At 42.7% G+C, this 21,311-nt stretch overlaps 1 protein-coding gene across 7 annotated transcripts in view; it reads right to left on the reverse strand.

The window, feature by feature from the left end:
- Nucleotides 1-14,905: 14,905 nt before the first annotated feature.
- The window catches only part of DPP8 (dipeptidyl peptidase 8), a 55,359-nt gene continuing 48,953 nt past the window's right edge, over nt 14,906-21,311 (reverse strand). For 5 of the 7 annotated variants that reach the window (XM_043470824.1, XM_043470823.1, XM_043470820.1 and 2 more), the window contains exons 21-22: nt 21,072-21,143; nt 14,906-19,039 (exon numbers count right to left, since the gene is read on the reverse strand). In XM_043470824.1, the coding sequence (XP_043326759.1) occupies nt 18,917-19,039; nt 21,072-21,143 (195 nt within the window). In that variant the 3' untranslated portion in view covers nt 14,906-18,916. The remainder of the gene's footprint in view (nt 19,040-21,071; nt 21,144-21,311) is intronic. The other 2 variants (XM_043470827.1, XM_043470826.1) reach the window with 1 other exon arrangement.

Genomic DNA, 21,311 nt, shown 5'->3' on the forward strand with positions numbered 1-21,311 from the left:
AGTGGCCCGGGGAGGCGCGGCGCCGCGGGCGGGGGCGCGGCCTCGGGGGCCCGGGCCTGAGCGGGGGCCGGCGCGGGGGCCGGGGCTGCTGCCGCCTCGCCCGCCCCTCCATCGCCATCTTGGGCGAGCCGCCCAGGCGGGGGCGCCAGGCGAGCGCGGCCGGTCGAGCCCCGCCAGGGACCCTGGCCCCGTGCTGTGACCTGCGCCTCGCGGGTGCTCCGCCCTGCTGGGGTCTGCGCGCGTGTGCCTCGCCGGCTGCGGGTCGCCATGGGCCCCCCCATTTGGACAATTGGTTTCTGGGTCTGTTTGTCTCTTCGTCTCTGTCTCGGGATCTCTTTCTGCCTCGATGTCTCTATTTCTTTTCTCTGCCGCTGCCTCAGCGTCTCCAACGTCTGGGTTCCAGGCTCAGTGGAGATAGATTCAAGGCCTTGGTTTCTGTCCTGATAACCCCATCTTGCCATTTGAGCCAGTCCATTCCAGCCCAGGTCCTGGCCTAAATCCTCCTTAGCTTCTCCACCGACAGACCCTCTGGGGACATGACGGTTCCCTCCTCATCTCCATTTCCACTGCCATAACAAACTGATGGCTTCTGTTGACCTCCTTCTTTTGGTCTTGGAATAACCAGCCCAGCACCCTTTACTCTACTCCAAGCACTGCCACAGGCTTCCCAGGTGACTCAGTGGGTAAAGAATCTGCCTGCAGTGCAAGAGATGCCGGTTCAATCCCTGGGTCAGGAAGATCCCCTGCAGGAGGGCCTGGCAGCCCACTCGTTTTCCTGCCTGGAGAATCCCATGGACAGAGGAGCCTTGTGGGCTACAGTCCATAGAGTCACTAAGAGTCCGACAGGACTGAAGCGACTTAGCACCCATGAACATGCAAGCACTGCCATACCTGGACCTCTCTGTGGCCCTGGGAGAGACAAAGAAGGTTTGATTGCTCTCATCTTACATGTAGGGAAACTGAGGCTGGAAGAGGCTAAGTAACTTGCCTAAGGAAATGAGCCCAGGGAGTAGCAGATACAAGACCTGAACTCTGGTTTTCTGATTCCAGAAGGTCATTTCCCACTCACAATTTCAACTGTGCTTACTGTCCTAGCTAGACTGGTTGTCTTAGTATCCCAAACACTTCTTTCTCTAAAGCCAGGGATTCAATGGTCAGGCTAGGGTAGGGAGTGAAGTACAGACAGAATGACCTATTTACGGTCATTTCTGAGACCAAGATGCCCTGGTTCTTCACCTCCTCTGTCTCCATGACTTAGAGCTATTTTGTCTCTGTACCCAGTATGTACCATACCCATCTGTTGCTAATTAACCCTTAATAACAACCAGCACTTTGCAGGTCCAGTGGAATTTAGCATTTATTCATTCATTGCCAAGCCCATCAGCAGCATTTGACTTAGCCCATCACTCCTACTTGTTTCTCTTAGTGATCTCATCTGGTCATCAAAACTGTAAATTAAATCTTTATGCTGAAGATGCCTACATTTATATCCCAGCCTGCACCGTCTCCCTTGAACTTCAGACTTGCGTATCCAGCTACCTGCTCAACATTTCCATTGGCCAATGCGCATCTCACTTTTAACGTGTCCAGGGAATTCCCTGGTGGTTTAGTGGTTAGGATTCTGTGCTTTCATTGCCAGGAGCACAGATCCAATCCCTGGTGGGGGGCACTAAGATCCCTGCAAACCACAAGGATTAAAACAACAACAACAGCAACAAATTTAACATGCCTAAAACGGAGCTCTGACCTTCCCTATTGAATCTGCTTCTCCCCCAGTCTCCCCATCTCAGTTCCTAGCGGCTTCATCGTTCCTGATGCTCAGGTCAAAAGCCTTGGAGCCATCCTTGACTCTTCACTATCACATCTTTCACATTTCACTTTCATGCTACTACCTTCAACCAAGCATCATCATCTCTCGCTAAAATTGTCACAATAGCCCTCTCACTTGTTTCTGTCCTTGTCCCCCTTCAGTCTTTTCTCAGTATAGCATCCAGAGTGATCTTATTAAAATGGGGATGAGAAAAAATATAATAAAATAAAATGGGGATGAGATCATGTCGCTTCTCTGCTCAAAACCCACCAGTGCCTCCTAGCTCAGAGCAAAAGCTGAAGTCCTTCATATGATAGGAAAGCCTATCTGATCTGGAAGGCTGTTCTGCCTCTCTGACCTCCCATCCAATGCCGTCCCCCAGCTCACTGCCTCTCCAGTCACACCAGCCTCCTTGCTGTAACTTGATCGAAGCCAGTCCCCTCCCTCCAGCCTCTAGACCTTTACTCAGCTGGTGCAGGTCTGGAGCTCTGTTCCCCACATCTCATATCCTCACAAGTCCCCCCACTCTGCCTGTGTCCCCCGTTTTTCTAACATGCTCTGTACGTCCTAAGTCACTTCAGTTGTGTCCTACTCTTTGCGATCCTATGGACTGTAGCCCACCAGTCTCCTCTGTTCATGGGATTCTCCAGACAAGAATACTGGAGTGGATTGCCATGCCCTCCTCCAGGAATCTTATCTCCATGCCCTGCATCTCCTGTATTGCAGGCAAATACTTTATCCCTGACCCACTTGGGAAGCCCCTCTAACATCCTCTGTTTTACTGATTTTATTTATAGTTTGTCCTCCCAACCAGAGTGTGGGCTTTGTGAGGACAAGGATTTTCGCGGACTGGGTTCACTGCTGAATTCTAAGCAGTGAACCAGTATCTGACACTATGTAGATGCCAGGGGGCCAGGATAAAAGATACAAGTCACTGCCCACAGAGACAGCTGTGTCCTAAGTGGCATTGGAGTGGCCAGGAGAATGGGAATACGAGAAGGAGGGACTAGGGAGTAGTTGTGGTGAGGGGCTGGGGAGTAGTTGAGGGAAAAGCCTTCACAGAATTTTGATTGTTGCGGATGTTTGACCTAGGTCTTGACAGTTTAAGGAGGGTACAACCTTGGTGGGGGAGGAACAGCCGTGGTGGGGGAGGAACAGCCGTGGTGGGGGAGGAACAGAGGCCCTATTGCATGAGGGCATGGGAAATGGCACATGGATTTTATCTATGTTATTTGTGGAGAAGTACTTCCCAATAGATCCTAAAATCTTTTCTTTCACATTTCAGAAATAAAACTCAAAATTTGCTTTTTTCACTTTAGCACAAAATACAATCATCAGATGAAAGCAATATTTATCTATTTTTGATCCTATAACGTATGATTAAATTTCAATGTACATTTGGTCCCCAAATTTTATATATCATCTTGTTTGTTGATAGGTCATACATTTTTGCAATTAATTTAAAACTAGCGCCCATCACTTCTTCGATAGGGAAGAGTGTTTTTTTAATCATCAGTTTACTTAAGTACTTTAACATTGTCTTAACAATATACTGTTACAATTCTTTTTTTCTTAAAATAACTTTCTTGAGACAGTGTGACAGAGATAACATTGTGGGGACAGGTCAGTGTAGGGGACTAGAGACTGGGAAAAGGCTAGAAGACCATAGTTTCTATTAATTTGGCAAGTTGGGTGGAATGTTATTAAATAAAGAGAACAGAGGGAAGATCTGGATAGAGGAGATAATTTGTTTTTTAACATCTTGAGTGTGAGGAGCTTTCATGGCCTGGCATCCAAGTGAAAAATTTTAAAATCTTGGAAACTCCGTTTTGATCTGAGCAGAGAGATCAGAACCAGAGAAATTATTTTGTGAGCTGGTACTTCTATCAGTGCATCTAACACACTTTACTATAATATACTTCATTAAGTGGCTGGCTCTACTGCCATACAGTAAGTTCACTGTGGCAGGAACCGTACATATCTTGTTATTTTCCTGGGATCCAGCACAGAGTGCAGCCTGTAGTAAGACCCCAGTGAATGTTTCTTAAGTGAATGCTTTAAAAAAGTTACTCTTTTGTCATTTACTATGCAAAAATGACGAGAGTTTTAAATCACTAAGGAAGTTGTCAAGAGAGCATATTACTGTGAAAGGGATTTGAGCATCAAAAAGCATTGGCAAGCATTTGCCTGAGTAATCTCTAAGATCTCAGTAGGTTCTATGATCCTAAATTAATAATTTATGGAACACTTGCTCTGTAGGACCAGCAGTGGGGATCTGTGGCATTCACATCATTCTAGAATAAATACCAGAGTCGATGGTGATTTTTAAAATACAGTCATCCCTGTCTCTCAGTATCTGTGGGGGATTAGTTCCAGAACCCTCCATGGATACCAAAGTCCGTGGATGCTCAAGTCTCTTATATAAAGTGGGGGGAGGATTTGCATATAATTTACATATAACATCCCATGCACTTTAAATCATTTCTAGATTACTTGTAATGTCTAGTACAATATAAATGCTATATAAATCATTTTAAATACAATGTAAATGCTATGTGAATAGTTGGCAATGGGTGGCAAATTCAAGTTTTGTTTCTTGGATCTTTCTGGAACTTTTTTTTTTAATTTTCATCTGTGGTTGGTTGAATCTGCAGATATGGAACCCACAGGTATGGAGAGTTACGCCAGTTCCTTGACATCCCTCCCTTCAGGTAATCTCCTTCCCCTGCCTTTGAATATAGTGACCTTAGTGACTCATTTCTACAGCACTGAACGTGGTGAAGGTGGCACTACCTGGCTTCTGAGATGTGTCCAGAAAAAGATGCAGCTCCCACCTGGCTTTCTCCAGACAACACGTGCCTTTGGATCCCTGAGCCATCAGGTAAGAAGTCTGGCCACCTTGAAGTTGCCATGCTGGAGAGACCATGTGGGGAGACCTTATGGAGATGGAGATGCTGGAGGAGCCCCAGTTGTTCCAGCCCAGGAGCCAATGGTGTGAGGAAACCTTCCCAATGTCCACCCCCAGCTCCTGTCTGACCAGCCGCACCACGAAGGAGATCCTGAGACCAGTTAACCCCCAGCACTGTGAGAAATAGTAACACGTGGTTGTTGTCGTTGTTTTGCACCATTAATTTTGGGATGGTTTGGTATATATTACGATAACGAGAACACATGCTAGAGTCTTTACTGGCTTGGGTTCACTACTAGAACCACTCTCTGCTTCTTTCATTCATCCCCTTTTGAGGAAGATACAAAAGGTACATATGTTTAGAATATCTTCACTCTTCACATTCAAAACCATCTTCCCGACGCCTCTGCTCATATCCTCTGAGCCAGGGGCATGGGTGGGTCTTCTCACTTTCTCACCTTTCTTTCTTATCAACAGATGCTAACAGATTTGTGGAATTATGGGAATTTTAATTTTTTCTTTGTGCTTTTCTGGCATTTTTTTGCCAAATTGTCTACATTGAGCACATATTATTTTTGTAAACAGAAATAAGGAAACTATTTCCTATCTAACTAAAGAAAAAACACATCAGTTAAGGAAGATGAAAAAGTTCTGGAGATAAATAGTGGTAATAGGTGAACAACAGTGAACGTACGGAATGCCGCTGAACTGTACACCTAAAATGTCTGAAATGGTGAATTTTGTTATGTATAGTTTACCACAATAGAAAAATATATACAATCCTGTAAAACTCGACTTGAGTCTCAGCTCCTTCAGGGTTACCTTCTAGATCTCACCAGTCCAAACCTACTAAACTCATTAAATATCTGAAATGCTGTATATTGGCAATGAAAGTGTACTTTAAAAACATTGGAAATGTTAGCAATTAAAACAAAAAAATATCAGTGGAGCCAAGTGTCCCTCGGTAAAAAAAAAAAAATATCAGTGGAAAGGGTGACCAGTTTGGGATTGAATTTGTAATAAATACATACACTTTTTAAAAATTACTATTTTTAAAAATCATTTTATTTACTTTTGGCAGTTCTAGGTCTTCATTGCTGCATAGACTTTTCTCCAGTTATGTTGAGCAGAGGCTACTCTCTAGTTGCTATGAGCAGGCTTCTCATTGCAGTGGCTTCTCTTGCAAAGCACAGGCTCTAGGGTGAGTGGGCTTCAGGAGTTGCAGCTCCCGGACTCCAGAGCACAGGCTCAGTAGTTGTGGCCCACAGGCTTAGTTGCTCCGTGGCATGTAGGATCTTCCCAGACCAGGGATCGAATCCGTGTCTCCTGCACTGACAGGCAGATTCTTTACCACTGAGCCACCAGGGAAGCCCTTTTTTTTTTTTTAAAAAAAAAAAAAGATAATTATGTAGATAAAACAAAGTTCTGCATGAATGAAAATGATTCAAAGTTTATTACATGACTCATCTCTGAGTACATTTACATAGTTATAATGATGTAAACACTGAATATTGATCCAAGTAAAACTGCAGTAGAACTGCTCTATTGAAAAGATGAGGAGGGGGGTAAGCAGTGTGTGTGTTTGGTGGAAATGGGAGGGAAAACAGCTAAATTCTAATCTTTTGTAGTGGGACACCACTAGATAATGAAATAAAACTAGAAAAAAGACTCACAGAGTAACATTCAAACATGTTATTTAGAGATTTTAGAACTTGACTCTTTAAGCTATGTGGCTATGTAACTATGATAGAATTAAAACCTAAAAAAAGAGAACATGATACAAGTATTGTTCACACGGTGGCCCTCCTGCCCTGAGTCATCCTTCCTCCACAGCTTTCTATACCACCTTGCTGAGCCCAGCAGCTGATTCCTGCTGGAATCACTGCTCTTGGACACCCACTTGTGCCTAAGGCCACCTTGCCCCTGCAGGCCTGGGTTTGCAGTGACTCTTTCTGTCCCCTTGTGTGGGGCCTCTGTACACCCAACACAGTGGGCTGAGACCAGCTGTCTCCCGAGGCCTCTGGAAGCTCTGCCTGTAGCTGGATGTACTGACTGTGGCAGGATGGAAGCCCTGCCTTCTGCAGAACTGAGGGTAGGTGATGCTGGTCACACTGTCCACCCGTCTTTGGAAGCTGCACCCTCCGTGCTGGAGACTGTGGCCTCCCTCAGCCCCTGGGGGCCCGAGTCCTCCCCAGGTCCTGTCCTACCTAATAGACTTTTTCCTCTCCACTTTCCCCATTAAAGTATATATGTCTCAGGGGCTTCCCCAGTGGCTCAGTGGTAAAGAGTTCACCTGCCAATGCAGGAGACACAGGTTCCATCCCTGACCTGCGAAGATCCAACATGCCTCAGGGCAGCTAAGCCCGTGTGCCATAACTGTCCAGCCTATTCTCTAGAGCCCAGGAAGGGCAACTGCTGAGCCCACGGGCCGTAATTAGCAAAGCTTGTGCACCCTAGAGCTTGTGCCGTAATTACCAAAGCTAGTGGGCCCTAGAGCTCTTGCTCTGCAAGACCCAGCAAGGGCAAAAGTAAGTCAATGAAGTTAAAGTATATCTGCTCATGACCCACCTTCTCTTCTGGTCTCTCAGACAAACTAAACCTGTTTAGGTGCAGCCAGCAGGAGAGGGGCGGGGGGCAGATGTACAACCCCGTGGGCTCTCACTGTTCACAGCCCTCACACCCCATCCCAGCACTCCCCTTCCCTATCAGAGCCCTCCCCGGCCCACACTCAGCTTCCTGCCTTCCAGAGTGCCGGCTCCCAAATTTTACCCGCTTCATGCCTGTAAGGAAAGGATTCTTTGCCTAGAATGACTTACTCTCACCTGGAGAAACTCATTCCTTGACACCTAATCCAAATGCCACCTCCTCTGTGCAGCCCTAATTGACCATCCTCTTTTCTTTTTTAAAAAAGTTTTATTTATGTATTTCTTTTTGGCTGCCATGGGCCTTCATTGCTGTGTGCGAGCTTTCTCTAGTTGCGGTGAGCGGGGGCTCCTCTTCATTGTGGAGGGTGGACTTCTCATTGTCGTGGCTTCTCTTGTTGCAGCTTCTGGGCTCTAGGGGGCACAGGCTTATTTGTTCCAAGTCATATGAGATCTTCCCAGACCAGGGATTGAACCAGTGTCCCCTGTACAGCAAGCTGGATTCTTAACCACTGGGAAGCCCTGACCATTCTCTTTTCCACTGCCCAGAGAAAACAGTCACTCATATTTGTTGAGGACTGTGTGTCAGATACTAGGAATTCTGCATGCATTTTTTTCATACTGAAGCTCACAGCAACTCCATGAAGTAGTACCATTAATAACTCTACGTTATAGAAGAGGTGGCTGAAGCAGAGAGGTTAAGTGACTTGCCCAAGGTCACACAGTAGGAAGTGATTCGGTGGGAGACAGGAAGACAGACTCTCTAGGTCAAATCCCATTGTTCTAACTGCTGTTCTTCCCTGCCTCCTGGGGGGGAGGCGGGGCTCACACAAGACTCAACATTTCTCTTTGTACTGACCCTCTTTCGTTTATACATCTATCTCCACTTCTGGATTGAGAACCCCTGGAGAGCAGACTGGCTCCTCTGAGCATTCCCAGATCCCTGAATCCTTCAGCATGAGCCAGGCCATGGCAGCTGTTCAACTCATGTCGCTTGCTCAAGGGTGAGTGAAGCCAGGAATAGCATTCTGCTTCTGCACTGCGACCTTGGACAAGGCATACAACCTCCCTGAGCTCTCATTTCTTTCTCTGGAGGAAGAAAAAAAAAAAAAAGCAGTGTGGTGGGTGGAGGGTATTAATGCTGCGTAACCAATCTTAGCTTACTATGAAGATCAAATTGAACATGATGCTGTTATGAGGAAATATGGTGTAAACGATGGGGCACTCACCATTTAGGTGCTAGCAGTCGATATCCAGGGTTTCCTTGGTGGCCCAGTGGTAAAGAACCAAGGTACCAGTGCAGGAGACATGAGAGATACGGGTTTGATCCGTGAGTCAGAAAGATCCCTGGAGAAGGACGTGGCAACCCACTCCAGTATTCTTGCCTGGAGAACCTCCATGGACAGAGGAGCCTGGCGGGCTACAGTCCATATGGTCGCAGAGTCAGACATGACTGAAGCAACTTAGTATGCAGCTGGTATTCAGAGGGAAATGTGTCAACTGCTCACAGGTAAAACATGTTATGCTAACAAGGGTCTTACAGTTAATGATACCTTCATCCAAGTTAATGTGTAATTCTGGAAGATCAGCCTTCAGTCAAGCCGTTGAGAAGTATCTGAGGTCAAGGCAGAGCCTGGTCACCCCCATGGGAGGCTTCTGTCCCCACCCTCCTTACTCGTCCTGGGACCTGGTCTTCTCCCAAGGTCTCTGGGGCTGACTCATGTTCCCCTCCCCACCCAGCATCTAACTTCTCCCCAGGGCTTGGGTCTGACAGCTCAGGTCTTGGAAAGCAGACTGCTCCCCTTGGCAGCCCTTCACTCCTTAGAGTAGATGAGGTCAGATCAACGGCAGAAGTGCCAACTTGAACTTCATAAATCACTTCCAACACGCTGACCTCACTGCAACTCCATGAAGAGGGTATTAGAACCCCACTGTGGAGTCCAAGGTTACAGAAGCCAAGGGCTTGCTCAAGAGCACAACTGCTGGACTCGAACACAAGTCTATCAGATTTCAAATATGCTAGTCTTTCTTATGCTCCCCCTTCTTTCTCTGGGCAAGTTCAGGGAGATTCATATCCAAGACCCACCCAGTACAGGCTTTCTGAGCTCAGCATGAACTCAGCCCCCAAAGGAACTCAGATTTCAGCCAAACTCCATATTTCCTTGATTCTAAGATGTATTCTTATTCAGTTTTATGTTTCTGATATGAAGATCATAAAAATGATAACATCAGATTTTAGGAAATTTAGAAGGCGTCCTGGGGACCGCATTCAAGTGTCTCTGTTCAGTTACCAACTGGTTCTGTGCCTTTGTGCCTTTGTTATTTTACATGCCTGTACCTCAGGGGGTTGGCCTGATTTTTGGCACCAGCTCTGCCGCTTGACAGCTATGTGGCTCTGTGGTCCTCTCTGGGATTCAGTTTCCTCATCTCCAAAATGATTGGAGGGGTCACTGATTTTATGTATTTATGTAAATTTTTGGCTGTGCTGGGTCTTCACTGCTGTGCCTGGGCTTTCTCTAGTTGCAGTATGCGGTCTTTTCACTGTGACGGCTTCTCTCGTGGCGCACAGGCTCTAAGGCACGCAGGCTCAGTAGTTGTGGCACACAGGATTAGTGGCTCCGTGGCATGTGGGATCTTCCCGGACTAGGGGTCAAACCCGTGTCCCTGCACTGGCAAGCGGATTCTTAACCACTGGACCACCAGGGAAGTTCAAGATGACTTCCAAGACTCTGTTCTGGCTCTGACATTCCATGAATGCGGTCTTCCATTGCTCTGTCTCAAAGGTTCTACATTACTCTGGTTGTACATTAGTATCACCTAGGGAGCTTATCAAAAATTATTAAAATACAGCTGACCTCCTCCCCTACCCACCATGTTGATGTAACTGACCCCAGGAAAGACTCAGACATCCGCCTTTTTTATAAGCTCCCCTGGCAATTGTGACCGCAAGCAGGGCTCAGAAGTATCCCTCCACCAGACCTAAAGCCTCAGTGGGGGACAAAGAATAGAAATTCCAATGACATTTCAGAGGAGTCTTAAAAGCTTAAATCTGGGAGAATTTTCTTTTGCAGTCTTACAAATAGATTGGTGGATGGGTATTCAGGAACCTATAACCTATCAATTAGATGATCCCATATAGGCGAGGTCAAAATAATTTTTTCATTAAAAATTTTTTCGTATTCAAGTATCTAATAAGTGATTCCTACCTGACTATAGTAGATATGATGGGGAGAGTTAACCAAGTATAATACAGTGCCTAGTCTAACAGTCTCCAATCTAAGTGCAGAAACAAAATCAGAGGCAAACAGTATGGTATAAAATAAAGTGCTAAATCTAAGATAATTTTTATTGAGCACTTTTATTGCATGCCAGGCACCAAGTGCCTTCTTGTATATTAAACGAATTTAATCCTCACAATAACCCATTGACGAGGGTTCTGCTACTATTCCTACTTCTCACTTAAGGAAACCAAGGATCAGAGTGTTATGTAAACATGCACAAGCCCATAAAGATAGCAAGTAGCAGAGGCAAGGGTTGAAGCCAGGCTCCAAAGCTGATGCTTGTACCATCTTGCAATATCACCTATGTCAGTTGGGAGACTCTCATATAAGGTCTGTAGGGTACGAAGAGGAACCTGGGTCTGGCCTCAAAGCATGTGTTCTACTAATTAAAAGAAGAAAAGAGGAAACTTTCCAGATGCTTGTGGGTGAGAGAAGAGACCACGTGAAGGAATGTGAGGTGACACAGGGCTTTGAGTGTCGAGTACAACTTGGATTTGATTAGGGACAGGAGTGAGAAGATGTGAATTCATCATGCCTTTAAGAAGGTGGCAGTGTTCTGCCTAGTGTACTAGTTGACGTGGGAGGTGAAGTTGGTCCTGAGAACCTATTGAGGGCAAGGGCTGTGTCCTCTTCATCTTTGTTTCCTCATGGTCTACACAGGCCTGGCACATGATTGTTACTATGTTTGCTGAGTGAAGCTGTGAACTGCTTCTTTGAAGTCACTTGGAACTCTTTTTAACTTTTTATTTTGTATTGGGGTATAAACCAATTAACAATGTTGTGCCAGTTTCAAAACATGGAAGGGACTCAGCCACACATATAAATGTATCCACTCTCCTCCAAACTCCCCTCCCATTCAGGCTGCCACATAACATTGAGCAGAGTTTCATGTGCTATACTGTAGGTCCTTGCTGGTTATCCATTTTAAATATAGCCGTGGGTACGTGTCAATCCCAAACTCCCTAACTATTCCTTTCCCCTGGCCACCATAAGATCATTTTCAAAGGCTGTGTGTCTCTGTCTTATAAGTAGGTTCTTTGTATCATTTCTTTTTAGATTCCACCTATAAGGGATGTCATACAATATTTCTCCTTCTTTGAAGAAAGTCACTTTTTTTTTAAGTAGAAAACAAAACTTTGATGAAAACTTCTTAAAAGTTCCAGTATGAAGTAACAAAATCAACAACTTACAAATCTCTTTCAGTCCTTTGCCTTTCAAGCAAAATATTCTCTTCAAAAAAATGCCCATTTCATAATAAATATCCCCATCTATAGGCTAGGTGTGCCTGAGTGGATACATGGATATAAAATTCAAAAGAGAAGGAAATGAAAATATTTTAAAAATAAAAATCTGAACCCTTTCCTTGAGGTGTATTGCAATATGGTTACCAACATACTTAGCACCTTGTAATAATCAAGTTACTGATAAGTCCTGGAACAGCCCCTGAAATCAAAGAACAAGAGATCCTAGTTGTTCATCAGTCACAAGTTGGCAGCAGAAGAAAAACTGACAGCAACTGGACAGGAGCTCAACATGAAACCCACATGTTCTGAACAATTACACACTCACTTCAAATAGCTAATAGTCTATACGGTTTTACAAAAGCAAAGAACTCAGAGCCTGGAATATGGATAGTTGCCCTCTGAGTGATGGGCAGTCCTAAAGCATCCTTAATGCTTTTTTTTTTATCAACACTTGACTCCATATGAGGGGACCAGTGAAACGTCAGATCTCTTCTCACAGATGACCTTGGGTGTAGAAACTTCAGATGCCACTTGTTATTTTGTTGTTTTAGTTGCTAAGCCATGTCCGACTCTTTGCGACCCCATGGACTGTAGCCCGCCAGGCCCCTCTGTCCATGGGATTTCCCAGGCAAGAACACTGGAGTGGGCTGCCATTTCCATCTCCAGGTGGAATTCTTTATCTTTACTTTCTCCTCCAACCCAGCATGACATTACAGGTCCTAGACTGAGGCAGAAGCAGAGACAGGAATGAGGACGGACAGCGGAGACAACGACAAACAATTACCTGGCCGGCAACACACCATTAAGTACCCAAGTGCATTAAGTAGAGAGGGTGGCATTCACATGCCTGCTGAGGGATAGCACTGCGGCCATACATGTGCCCAGAAACCGAGCCAATGTGCAGAGTCCATCTCACAGAAGAGCACCGTGGTTTCCAGAACCTTCTGGCCAGACGACCTTCCTGCAAATAACTGTCACTTGTGAGAAGAAAGCTAAAAGTGATAGTGTTAGTCACTCAGTCACATCAAACTCTTTGCGACCCCAGGGACTGTAGCCCGCCAGGCTCCTCTGTCTGTGGGATTCTGCAGGCAGGAATACTGGAGTGGGTTGCCACTTCCTTTTCTAGGGATCTTTCCAACCCAGGGATCGAACTGCATTGTAGGCAGGTTCTTTACCATCTGAGCCACCAGGGAAGTCTGAGAAGAACGCTAAACTATGCCCTTCTGCAGAGCGCTTTTCCAGGGAAGAAGTGCAGGTGGGGGCGTGGCAGGGAGTGGATTCCTGAAACTGGCTAATGACAACTGTCCTGTTCCCAAACTTCTATTTCAAGAACTCAAGTAGGGAGCCAATTTAGAAGGTGTATCTTTCAGTAAGGAGCACACAAACTCTGAAATCTCATTCCCCGTGTCAGAGTTGACCCCATGTAATCCATTTCAGTGAGAGCTCACCCCCATCCAGGGTGGCATGGCCAGGGCACCATATCTGTGGACAGAACTAGGCTGATTATTTAAATCCTGCTAATTCCCCAAACTGCTCCAAGCCCCAAATAAAATTATGGTTATGAGATCCTTATACTGCAGTTGTTTAAACTCTGCTCCCCTCCAAAGCACCAAGGGATCAATCCTTATTTCTCATAACCACTGCATGGGTGAGGTCAGGCCAGAGGGCCATCATACGCTTGCCCTGACAGGACCCTGGAGCCCAAGAGCCTCTGGCAAGTCCGCACCGCCAGCCATCTTTGTGGGATGACTATGGCCAGGCTGAAAACTGATTTTTGATTAGCAATAATCCTGGCTAAATTAAAGAGATCCCAGTCTATAAGTTTCTCACCTGGAGTGCCATAAATTCTATGTATGCTGAGGCATTAAATCTTTTTAGTTTGGGTGGGTCTGGCTGATCATTTCTGGCTAAAAGTAACCTCAACAGGTTAATCCAGTGTACCTTAATTTATCCGAGTCATTTATATATCTTTTTTTCTTTTTTTTTTAATACATCATGAGGTAAAAAGGATAGGTCTATGGCAGTATGATGTTTAATCTTTTATTTCTAAATTTTTATATATAAAAGTTTAAAGACCCTAATATAGAACATAGCATTAAAACAAAACAAAACACATTATCCCTTTGAGAATCTGATGCCAAAGCCCTGTTCCCCAGAATGCACCTCCACTCATTCATGCAGTATTTTGCATACAACTTCAAGAGGGCTATAGAATCCAAACTGAAGGTCTGTTCTGGAAGAATTATGAGACAAATCCAAATTTACTATTTTTAGAAGGGTTCATCTGCTGCTTTCCTCCACCCTTTCTCTAGTTCAGCCTCTAAAGACCAGAGAATTGCCAAAGAAATCTCTGAGGAAAGTACTACACTGAACTCCCTTGTAACTTCCTAGGGAGCATGCAGAAACCACTGTCAACTCCAAGAGGTATTCCAGAGAAACTGCCAGCTGCTCAGGGAGGAGATGCTACTCACTGGCTCCAAGCATCGCCCACCCTTGCAGTACCAGCTCTGAGTGTTGGGAACCACTTACACATACAAAGCACACCTCCTTCTGTGTGTGGATGCATCTTTTAAAGTGAAAGTTGCTCAGTCCATAGAATTCTCCAGGCCAGAATACTGAAGTGGGTAGCTTCTCCCTTCTCCAGGGGATCTTCCCAACCCAGGAATCGAACCCAGGTCTCCTGCACTGCAGGCGGATTCTTTACCAGCTGAGCCACAAGGGAAGCCCAAGAATACTGGAGTGGGTAGCCTATCCCTTCTCCAGGGGATCTTCCTGACCCAGGAATTGAACCAGGGTCTCCTGCATTGCAGGCAGATTACCAACTGAACTATCAAGGAAGCCTGGATGTATCTTTGGTTAGTATCTATACTAGAAACCACATGTAATCAATCACCTTGCAGTCTCCATTCTCCACTGCAAGCACATGATCTTGTTTGTGTGTTTTAACCAGTCACGGTTGCCACTAGTCAAGGCAAGCATGTACAAATGTGGAATGGGCAAAAAAGGGACATTTACATCAATTAATTTTAGCAGCATCTTTATTGCAACAAAGAACCTGTAATAAAATGCAACAAAACTAATGTTTCACTTTACATGATTAAAAGCCATGTAGCTGAAAATGAGAAAACCCATAAACTTACTGGAGTGAGACATGCAGTTCTTTTTATACAAGTCAATGCTTAAAACAGCAGGCACTTTATGTTCTAAAATTAAAGACCTAAACTCCAATTGTGCTGAATACAACATAAATTTGTATTTGGGTTATTTAAAAACAAACATACAAACACTACTTCTCTCTCTCTGTGAGGGACTTCTTAAATGATTACCTAGAACTGTCTTTTGACAAAGTAAGAAAAAACTGGAGCCAGCACCTTGCACTAACATGCCTCCACATTTTAGGCTGCAAGATGGATAGGCGAGGTTGGGCTGTGGGAAGGTGAAAGTCAGAAAAGTCTCCTATGTCTGCTGGGAACGGACACTCAGCTTCCGTATCTTAGTTTAGATATGGCCATGTTGCTTTGCTTACTTTAAATGGCTCTAATTTGGGTTCCTAGGCTTAAACAAGCACTTTATATCCCAAGCCCCAAGCCTCCCACTACACCGAGGAAGACACGTTGAGTGTAACAATTTTAATTAACTTCAGAATGTCGTATACTAATTAGAAGTACTGCTTCATTAATAAGCATGCTTAGCATTTACTTCAGAATGGAAGAATTAACCATTTTATGTTATCTTTAAAATGTTTCATAGGAATATATTAATAAATACTTCTTTAAAAATTTGCCTTTTCTACATATCATTTAACTACCATGAGTTGGAATATCTGGATGGAGCACTAACTAAGGGGCTGTGTGGCCATGGGCGTATTTTCTCCTCTCTATATGGAGGTTCCTCCTCTAAAAAATGAGAACATCAGATTATATCAAAGATATAATAGCTTGAAAGTTCTGTAATTCTATAATGAGAGATCTCATAGGAATCATTCCACCTAAAGAGAGAACAATGTTACAGAGAGGTGGGATACACTTTTCTTTAAGAAATAAAACAAGTAAAAGTAAGCATCAGTATCTATTACCTCATTCTTTTGAAAAATCATGCATGCATTGTGACTTCTTCCTCTTATGTATGAGGCACTGGAAACAAGCCAGGAATAGCAAGAGGGAAAAACCTTCATTCCAAAATTAATCTCCAGACCAAGGGGAGATACAGTTAATGATACCTTCTGCTTCTTTCAGAGTGAAAAAATGGCCAATAATTATTGTATGAGGAGCTATCTTGACTATTGTTTTAGGTTCTTGAAAATCAGTCCAGTGTAAAAATCACCTATTATTTTCTTAATCCAACTCAGTCCTACTTCTTAAAATAGCCCCACAAATGACTTGCTTTAGAGTCACCTGGAACGCTTGTTAGAAATACAGATTCCTGGTCTTCACTTAATCAACCAAATCCAAATTTCTAAGAGTGAGGTTCAAGAGTCTCACTGCTCAACACACAAGCAACCATACCTACCTGATGGTTGTTCAAGTGCACTCAATGATCAAACCTGCAAAACTCCCCCTTGGTGTTTAACCTAGCGTTTTTGGTTCTCACTAAAATTGCTGCTATACTCTTGACTTTTAGTTTGTTGCCCGTACACAGGGTAGAAATAGTTTTAGTGAAGTTTCTACAGATTGCCTGAATTGACTATGTTTTTCACATTGATTTTAAAAATCAAATTCAGTCAAGTTGTCTTTCTGCATGCAAATTCAGTCAGGTATTTCCCCCCTCTATAGAAGGAGAATGGCCTTTGACTGACTGACAGGGAATGATAACAGAAACATTCCTTGTGATGAGAGGAAAGCAGATGGCAAGATGCAAAAGGAAAATACCTGTGAATCTGAGAGTCCATGAGGTTCCTTTAAGGTTTGTTTTGGTAAAATACGAGATGTCATTTTGAAAACATAGCTATACTGGGTAAGAGGTTTCAAATGAACAGCTGTCTAAAAGCTACTGTATACCATTTCTACTTTGCATGTTATATAAGGATATATCCTCGGAGGCCAACTAGGTCCACAAACAAAAATCATCTTCAGTAATCAGATACAAACTTTAGTCATGGGGGAAAATACTTTTTTGGGGAAGAATATTACCCAAATCAATTTAATTTAACATTGAAAAGAATATAAACATATCTCAGCATGGGAAAATATCATAAACAAGAAAATCAATACATATACAGTCATAGGGAAAAGTGTGGTATCTATAATACAGTATAAATACAAAAACAGCAAAACCCAATCCCCCTCCACGGACAGAACCACCAGGTCACCCTGCCATCTCTGGACCTCTCCCACCTCCCACGTGGCCCTCAAAGATGAAGTCCACATCTCAAGCACAGCTATCCTTACTAATGGAGGCTGTGCTCTCTAGGATAGGAATCTATTCACTCTGTAATGGTGAGAGAGAGTAAAATTTTTTTCTTTTGGAACACTGTTTAGAAGTACTGATAACGACTTTCCAAACATTGAGGCTTGTGCTAAAAAGGGTCAAACTCTTGGGTGCCTTCTCTGACACTAGCTCCAATGTGACCCAGCTAGCACCTATGATTCTAGGGTGACAGATCCCAATCAGCACCAATCAGCGCCATGAGCTCCCGTAATAGTCAAGCGTGAGGGCTCAATCAGGAAAATGTCATGACCATTCAAGAAATCGCTTATCAGCTTTGAACACTGAAAAAGAGAGTCATGGCTGGCTGGGGATCAGTTTATAGTAAAGAGGTTGTCTGGAAACCTCTGTATTTTAAGATCACAATATTTAAATGATGCTCAAATAATTTATAAAGGTTAGAGAAAGTTTCAATTTGTAAGGCTTCCAAAATTAAGAAGAAAATAACAAAAAATTAGAATTAGAAATGTAAAAGTAACTGTAAGCAGCTTTTCTTCCCCTGAATAATGTTAGTCTGTAACTGTTGGCAAGAGAGTGATTTCTCAATTCTGGTTTCCTTAGCTAATATTCTAGGAGTTTAAATTTCAATTCTTAAACTTTTCCATGAGTATTTTTGGTCAGATTATGCTTCTGCTTAGTTCTTAAGTAGTCCCTTGCCTTCTACTCTCCTTGCCATTCTCCACACCCTGGTCTCCCCGACTCCACCAAAATTCCCTTCCATTGCCCTAAAACTCTGGAACATTTCAACGTGGAAATACCCAATGGAAAATGGCACCACTAAATTTTCTGAAGAATACGAGTGAATGTATATTTTTTTTTTCCCAAAGGGAAAGGAACTGCCTGCAAACATTTAAGCTCTAATTATCTGATTAAAATTTTCCTGCCTGTAATTATCAATATTATAATCATGCTACATATACAGTTACTTGCCTTTATGTGAAAAGAAAAACCCACTGGTTCATATCATCAAAGAGAACCATTTATACTAGATACAATTTAAATTGGCTAAAAACTGGTCAGAGTTTGAATGAAACAAAGTAAGTGTCTTTAGGAGGCCACTAACTTAACCTTGAACAATCATTAATGATTGGTTAAGTCATAGGTTTAATAGTGATTAGTTTATAACATGCTGGATACACCCCAAGCAATGAAGCAGAAGCTATTCAATTACATTTAAGTGCTATCAAATCTGTAACTAGTCAGAGATTCTGGAATTGAACCAAGCCAATGACTAATATCATCATATTTTAACAAACTCAGAAGTATACTGTAAAAATACACTAAGTCCATGAGGTTTCATAATGTTATTAAAAATGAAAATAAGGTAGCATGAATACATGGTGCTAATGTCTTATTTCTTTCAGTGATTCTCAAGGTATTGCTGGGTCCCGTAGAAACATGTGTCATTTAATTGTGTGTGTGTATGGTTAAGGTATTAGATTACTACCCACAAGCTGTAAACACCTGCATGGCACCAGATATACTTTCAGAAGTAGATGTTATGTGGCAAGTACCAAAATGTGATGATCAATTCTCTATTGATTAAATTTAAACTTCCTCATTTGGTTAAACAGCCAGTGTATACCAGAGTTCTACACAGGTCAAAATTATATCACTTTCAGAGCAGCAATACGTGATCCAAGGTTTTCTTGAAGGTAGTGCAAAAGATGCAGTTCATAATGTTCTCCAGATTCAGGAACCCTTATGCTGTGTCTCTCCTGAGGATAGATCTTAAAAAACAACAAAATCAAAATACAAAAAATAAGAACTTAGTATCTCCTTCCAAAGCTTTCCAGAGATTTTCAACAGGATTAGTAACATGGAGTAGAGCTTCTCCAAGATACTGCATACACACCTCCAATGTAAAGAGCCCTCTCCTTTAATTTTTTTAATATTATTAAAAAAAACTTTTTTGGCCACACCCCACAATGCACAGGCTCTTAGTTCCTGTGCGAGGTAGGAACCCACGCCCCCTGCACTGGAAGTGGGCATCTCAACCACTGACTGAACCGCCGGAAGTCCCTCTTCTTTTTGTAATTCCCTGTGTACTACTAAGCTTACAGAAGGGATCAATGCTTCTCCAAGTGTGGTTTGCAGACTCCTGGAGTCTTCAGAAACCCTTTCAAGGGATACACAGGGTCAAAACTACTTTCAGAACAAAACTAAGACATTAAAGAATAAGGCTTTATTCACTGTGTTGGCATCTGCACTGATAATGAAAGGCAATGGTGGATAAACTGCTGGTGCCTCAGCATGAATCAAATCAGTGACATACACTTTAGTAAATGAGGAAAAATGCCAGCTTCATTTAAGTAGAAGTAAAATTTAGAATTTTATTAAATTGCAACCCTTGATCAGAGGTCTTTTTATATTATGTGGTGATAAAATGGGCAGAATGCATAATGCACTTCTGCTACAGGATGTCTGAAGGAAAAGACTTGTACAACTGAGTTTTCTTTCTTTTATCTGTGCCTTGAGGCATGCAAGCTCTTAAGTCCCCAACCGGGGATCGAACCCACGCCCCCTGCACTGGAAGTGTGGCGTCTTAACCACTGGATTGCCAGGGTTTTTAAAACTGAGCTTATAAATGGAACTCTGTTTTCTCACTTGAAAAAAAGACATCTATGGTGATTCAGACTTGACTACTTGGCAAACATCTTCTCAAAAATAATGTGAGCTGGCTACTTCAAAGTCAACATTGACAGTATCTGTTGCTAGTGATAAATTTCAAGATTTTAAGTGAAAATTAGAATTTTGGAAAACTTGCATCTACCACTACTATTTCATGAGTTTCCCAATACCTGGAAGACTTACTATTGGGATCAGTGGTAGTATTAATGTATGTGATTTTAAAAATATTGTATGATGAAATAAGTCAACACTTAGAAGTGAACCAGTGTTTTCCAGATGACCAATGCATGGATAAAAGATGCATCTGAAATACAAGATCCATCCAGCAGACTATAACAGAGCATGAAAAGTTTACAGATATGGCTTCGGATTCCACACTATAACTAACCTTCAACAAACTACCATTTGTCCAGTTTTAGTGTAGCAACAAAGAATAGCCATTATGATCTGAAAAAGCTAAAATATTACTTCCATTTCTTAGCTAGGTATTTTGTGAGGCCAAAATTTCTTCATCTACTTTAGCCAAAACAACATTTCACAACAGACTATACATGGAAGTAGATATGAGCATTGAGGTGTATTTCTTATTAAGCTAGATATTAAAGGGATTTACAAATATGTAAGACAATACTTTCTCAGTAAACTTTAAATTGTTTTTCACCCATAAAAAAAATGTGATCTGTGCTAACATGTAATAATAGTTTATCATTGTTAACTAAATAAATATTTTAAGATTTTCTTAGTCAATATAACAGCAATACTCATAGACATAACTCATGTAAACAAAAACTTTTTGGTATATAAAAGGGTCCTGAGACCCTTGAAAACTGATGTTATAGCTAAATATCTCATAGTTTACCTACATAAATGTCAACTGAAACATAAAAGAAGGAAAAGTAATTATTTTTCATTTCTTATGAGCATATAATCCATGTAAGGAGTAGAAACAAGGAAGAAAAGGAAGAACAGTTTCTCTTAAAAGCTTTTTTTTTTTTTAATAATGGAGCAATGGAGGTGGGTAACTTTTGGTTTCTGAGCCAGTGTCAATATAAAATAGAAGAAAATTAAAAGACCATATACCCAGGTCCTAAAAATTCTTTACAACAATGAAATCAAGTAGCATTTCCTCACCCTTCCAAGGGGAAGAAGAAAAGCAAAGGAGGATAGTGAATGGACTCCTGTCATCTTGTCCACGATTACAAACTGAAAGCAGATACAGATACACAAGTCATGTAATCGGACAGGCCAATCTTCATCCTGACTTCAACAGAATCTTAACTTTTATCCAGCTAGAGGCACTGCTAACTATGCCTATTATTTCAGTTCTCTTAAGCAGAGAGTGGCCACAGCTGAAAATTCAACTTCATTCCA

The sequence above is a fragment of the Cervus canadensis genome, chromosome 6 (assembly GCF_019320065.1).
Source record: "Cervus canadensis isolate Bull #8, Minnesota chromosome 6, ASM1932006v1, whole genome shotgun sequence".
Classification (NCBI taxonomy): Eukaryota; Metazoa; Chordata; class Mammalia; order Artiodactyla; family Cervidae; genus Cervus; species Cervus canadensis.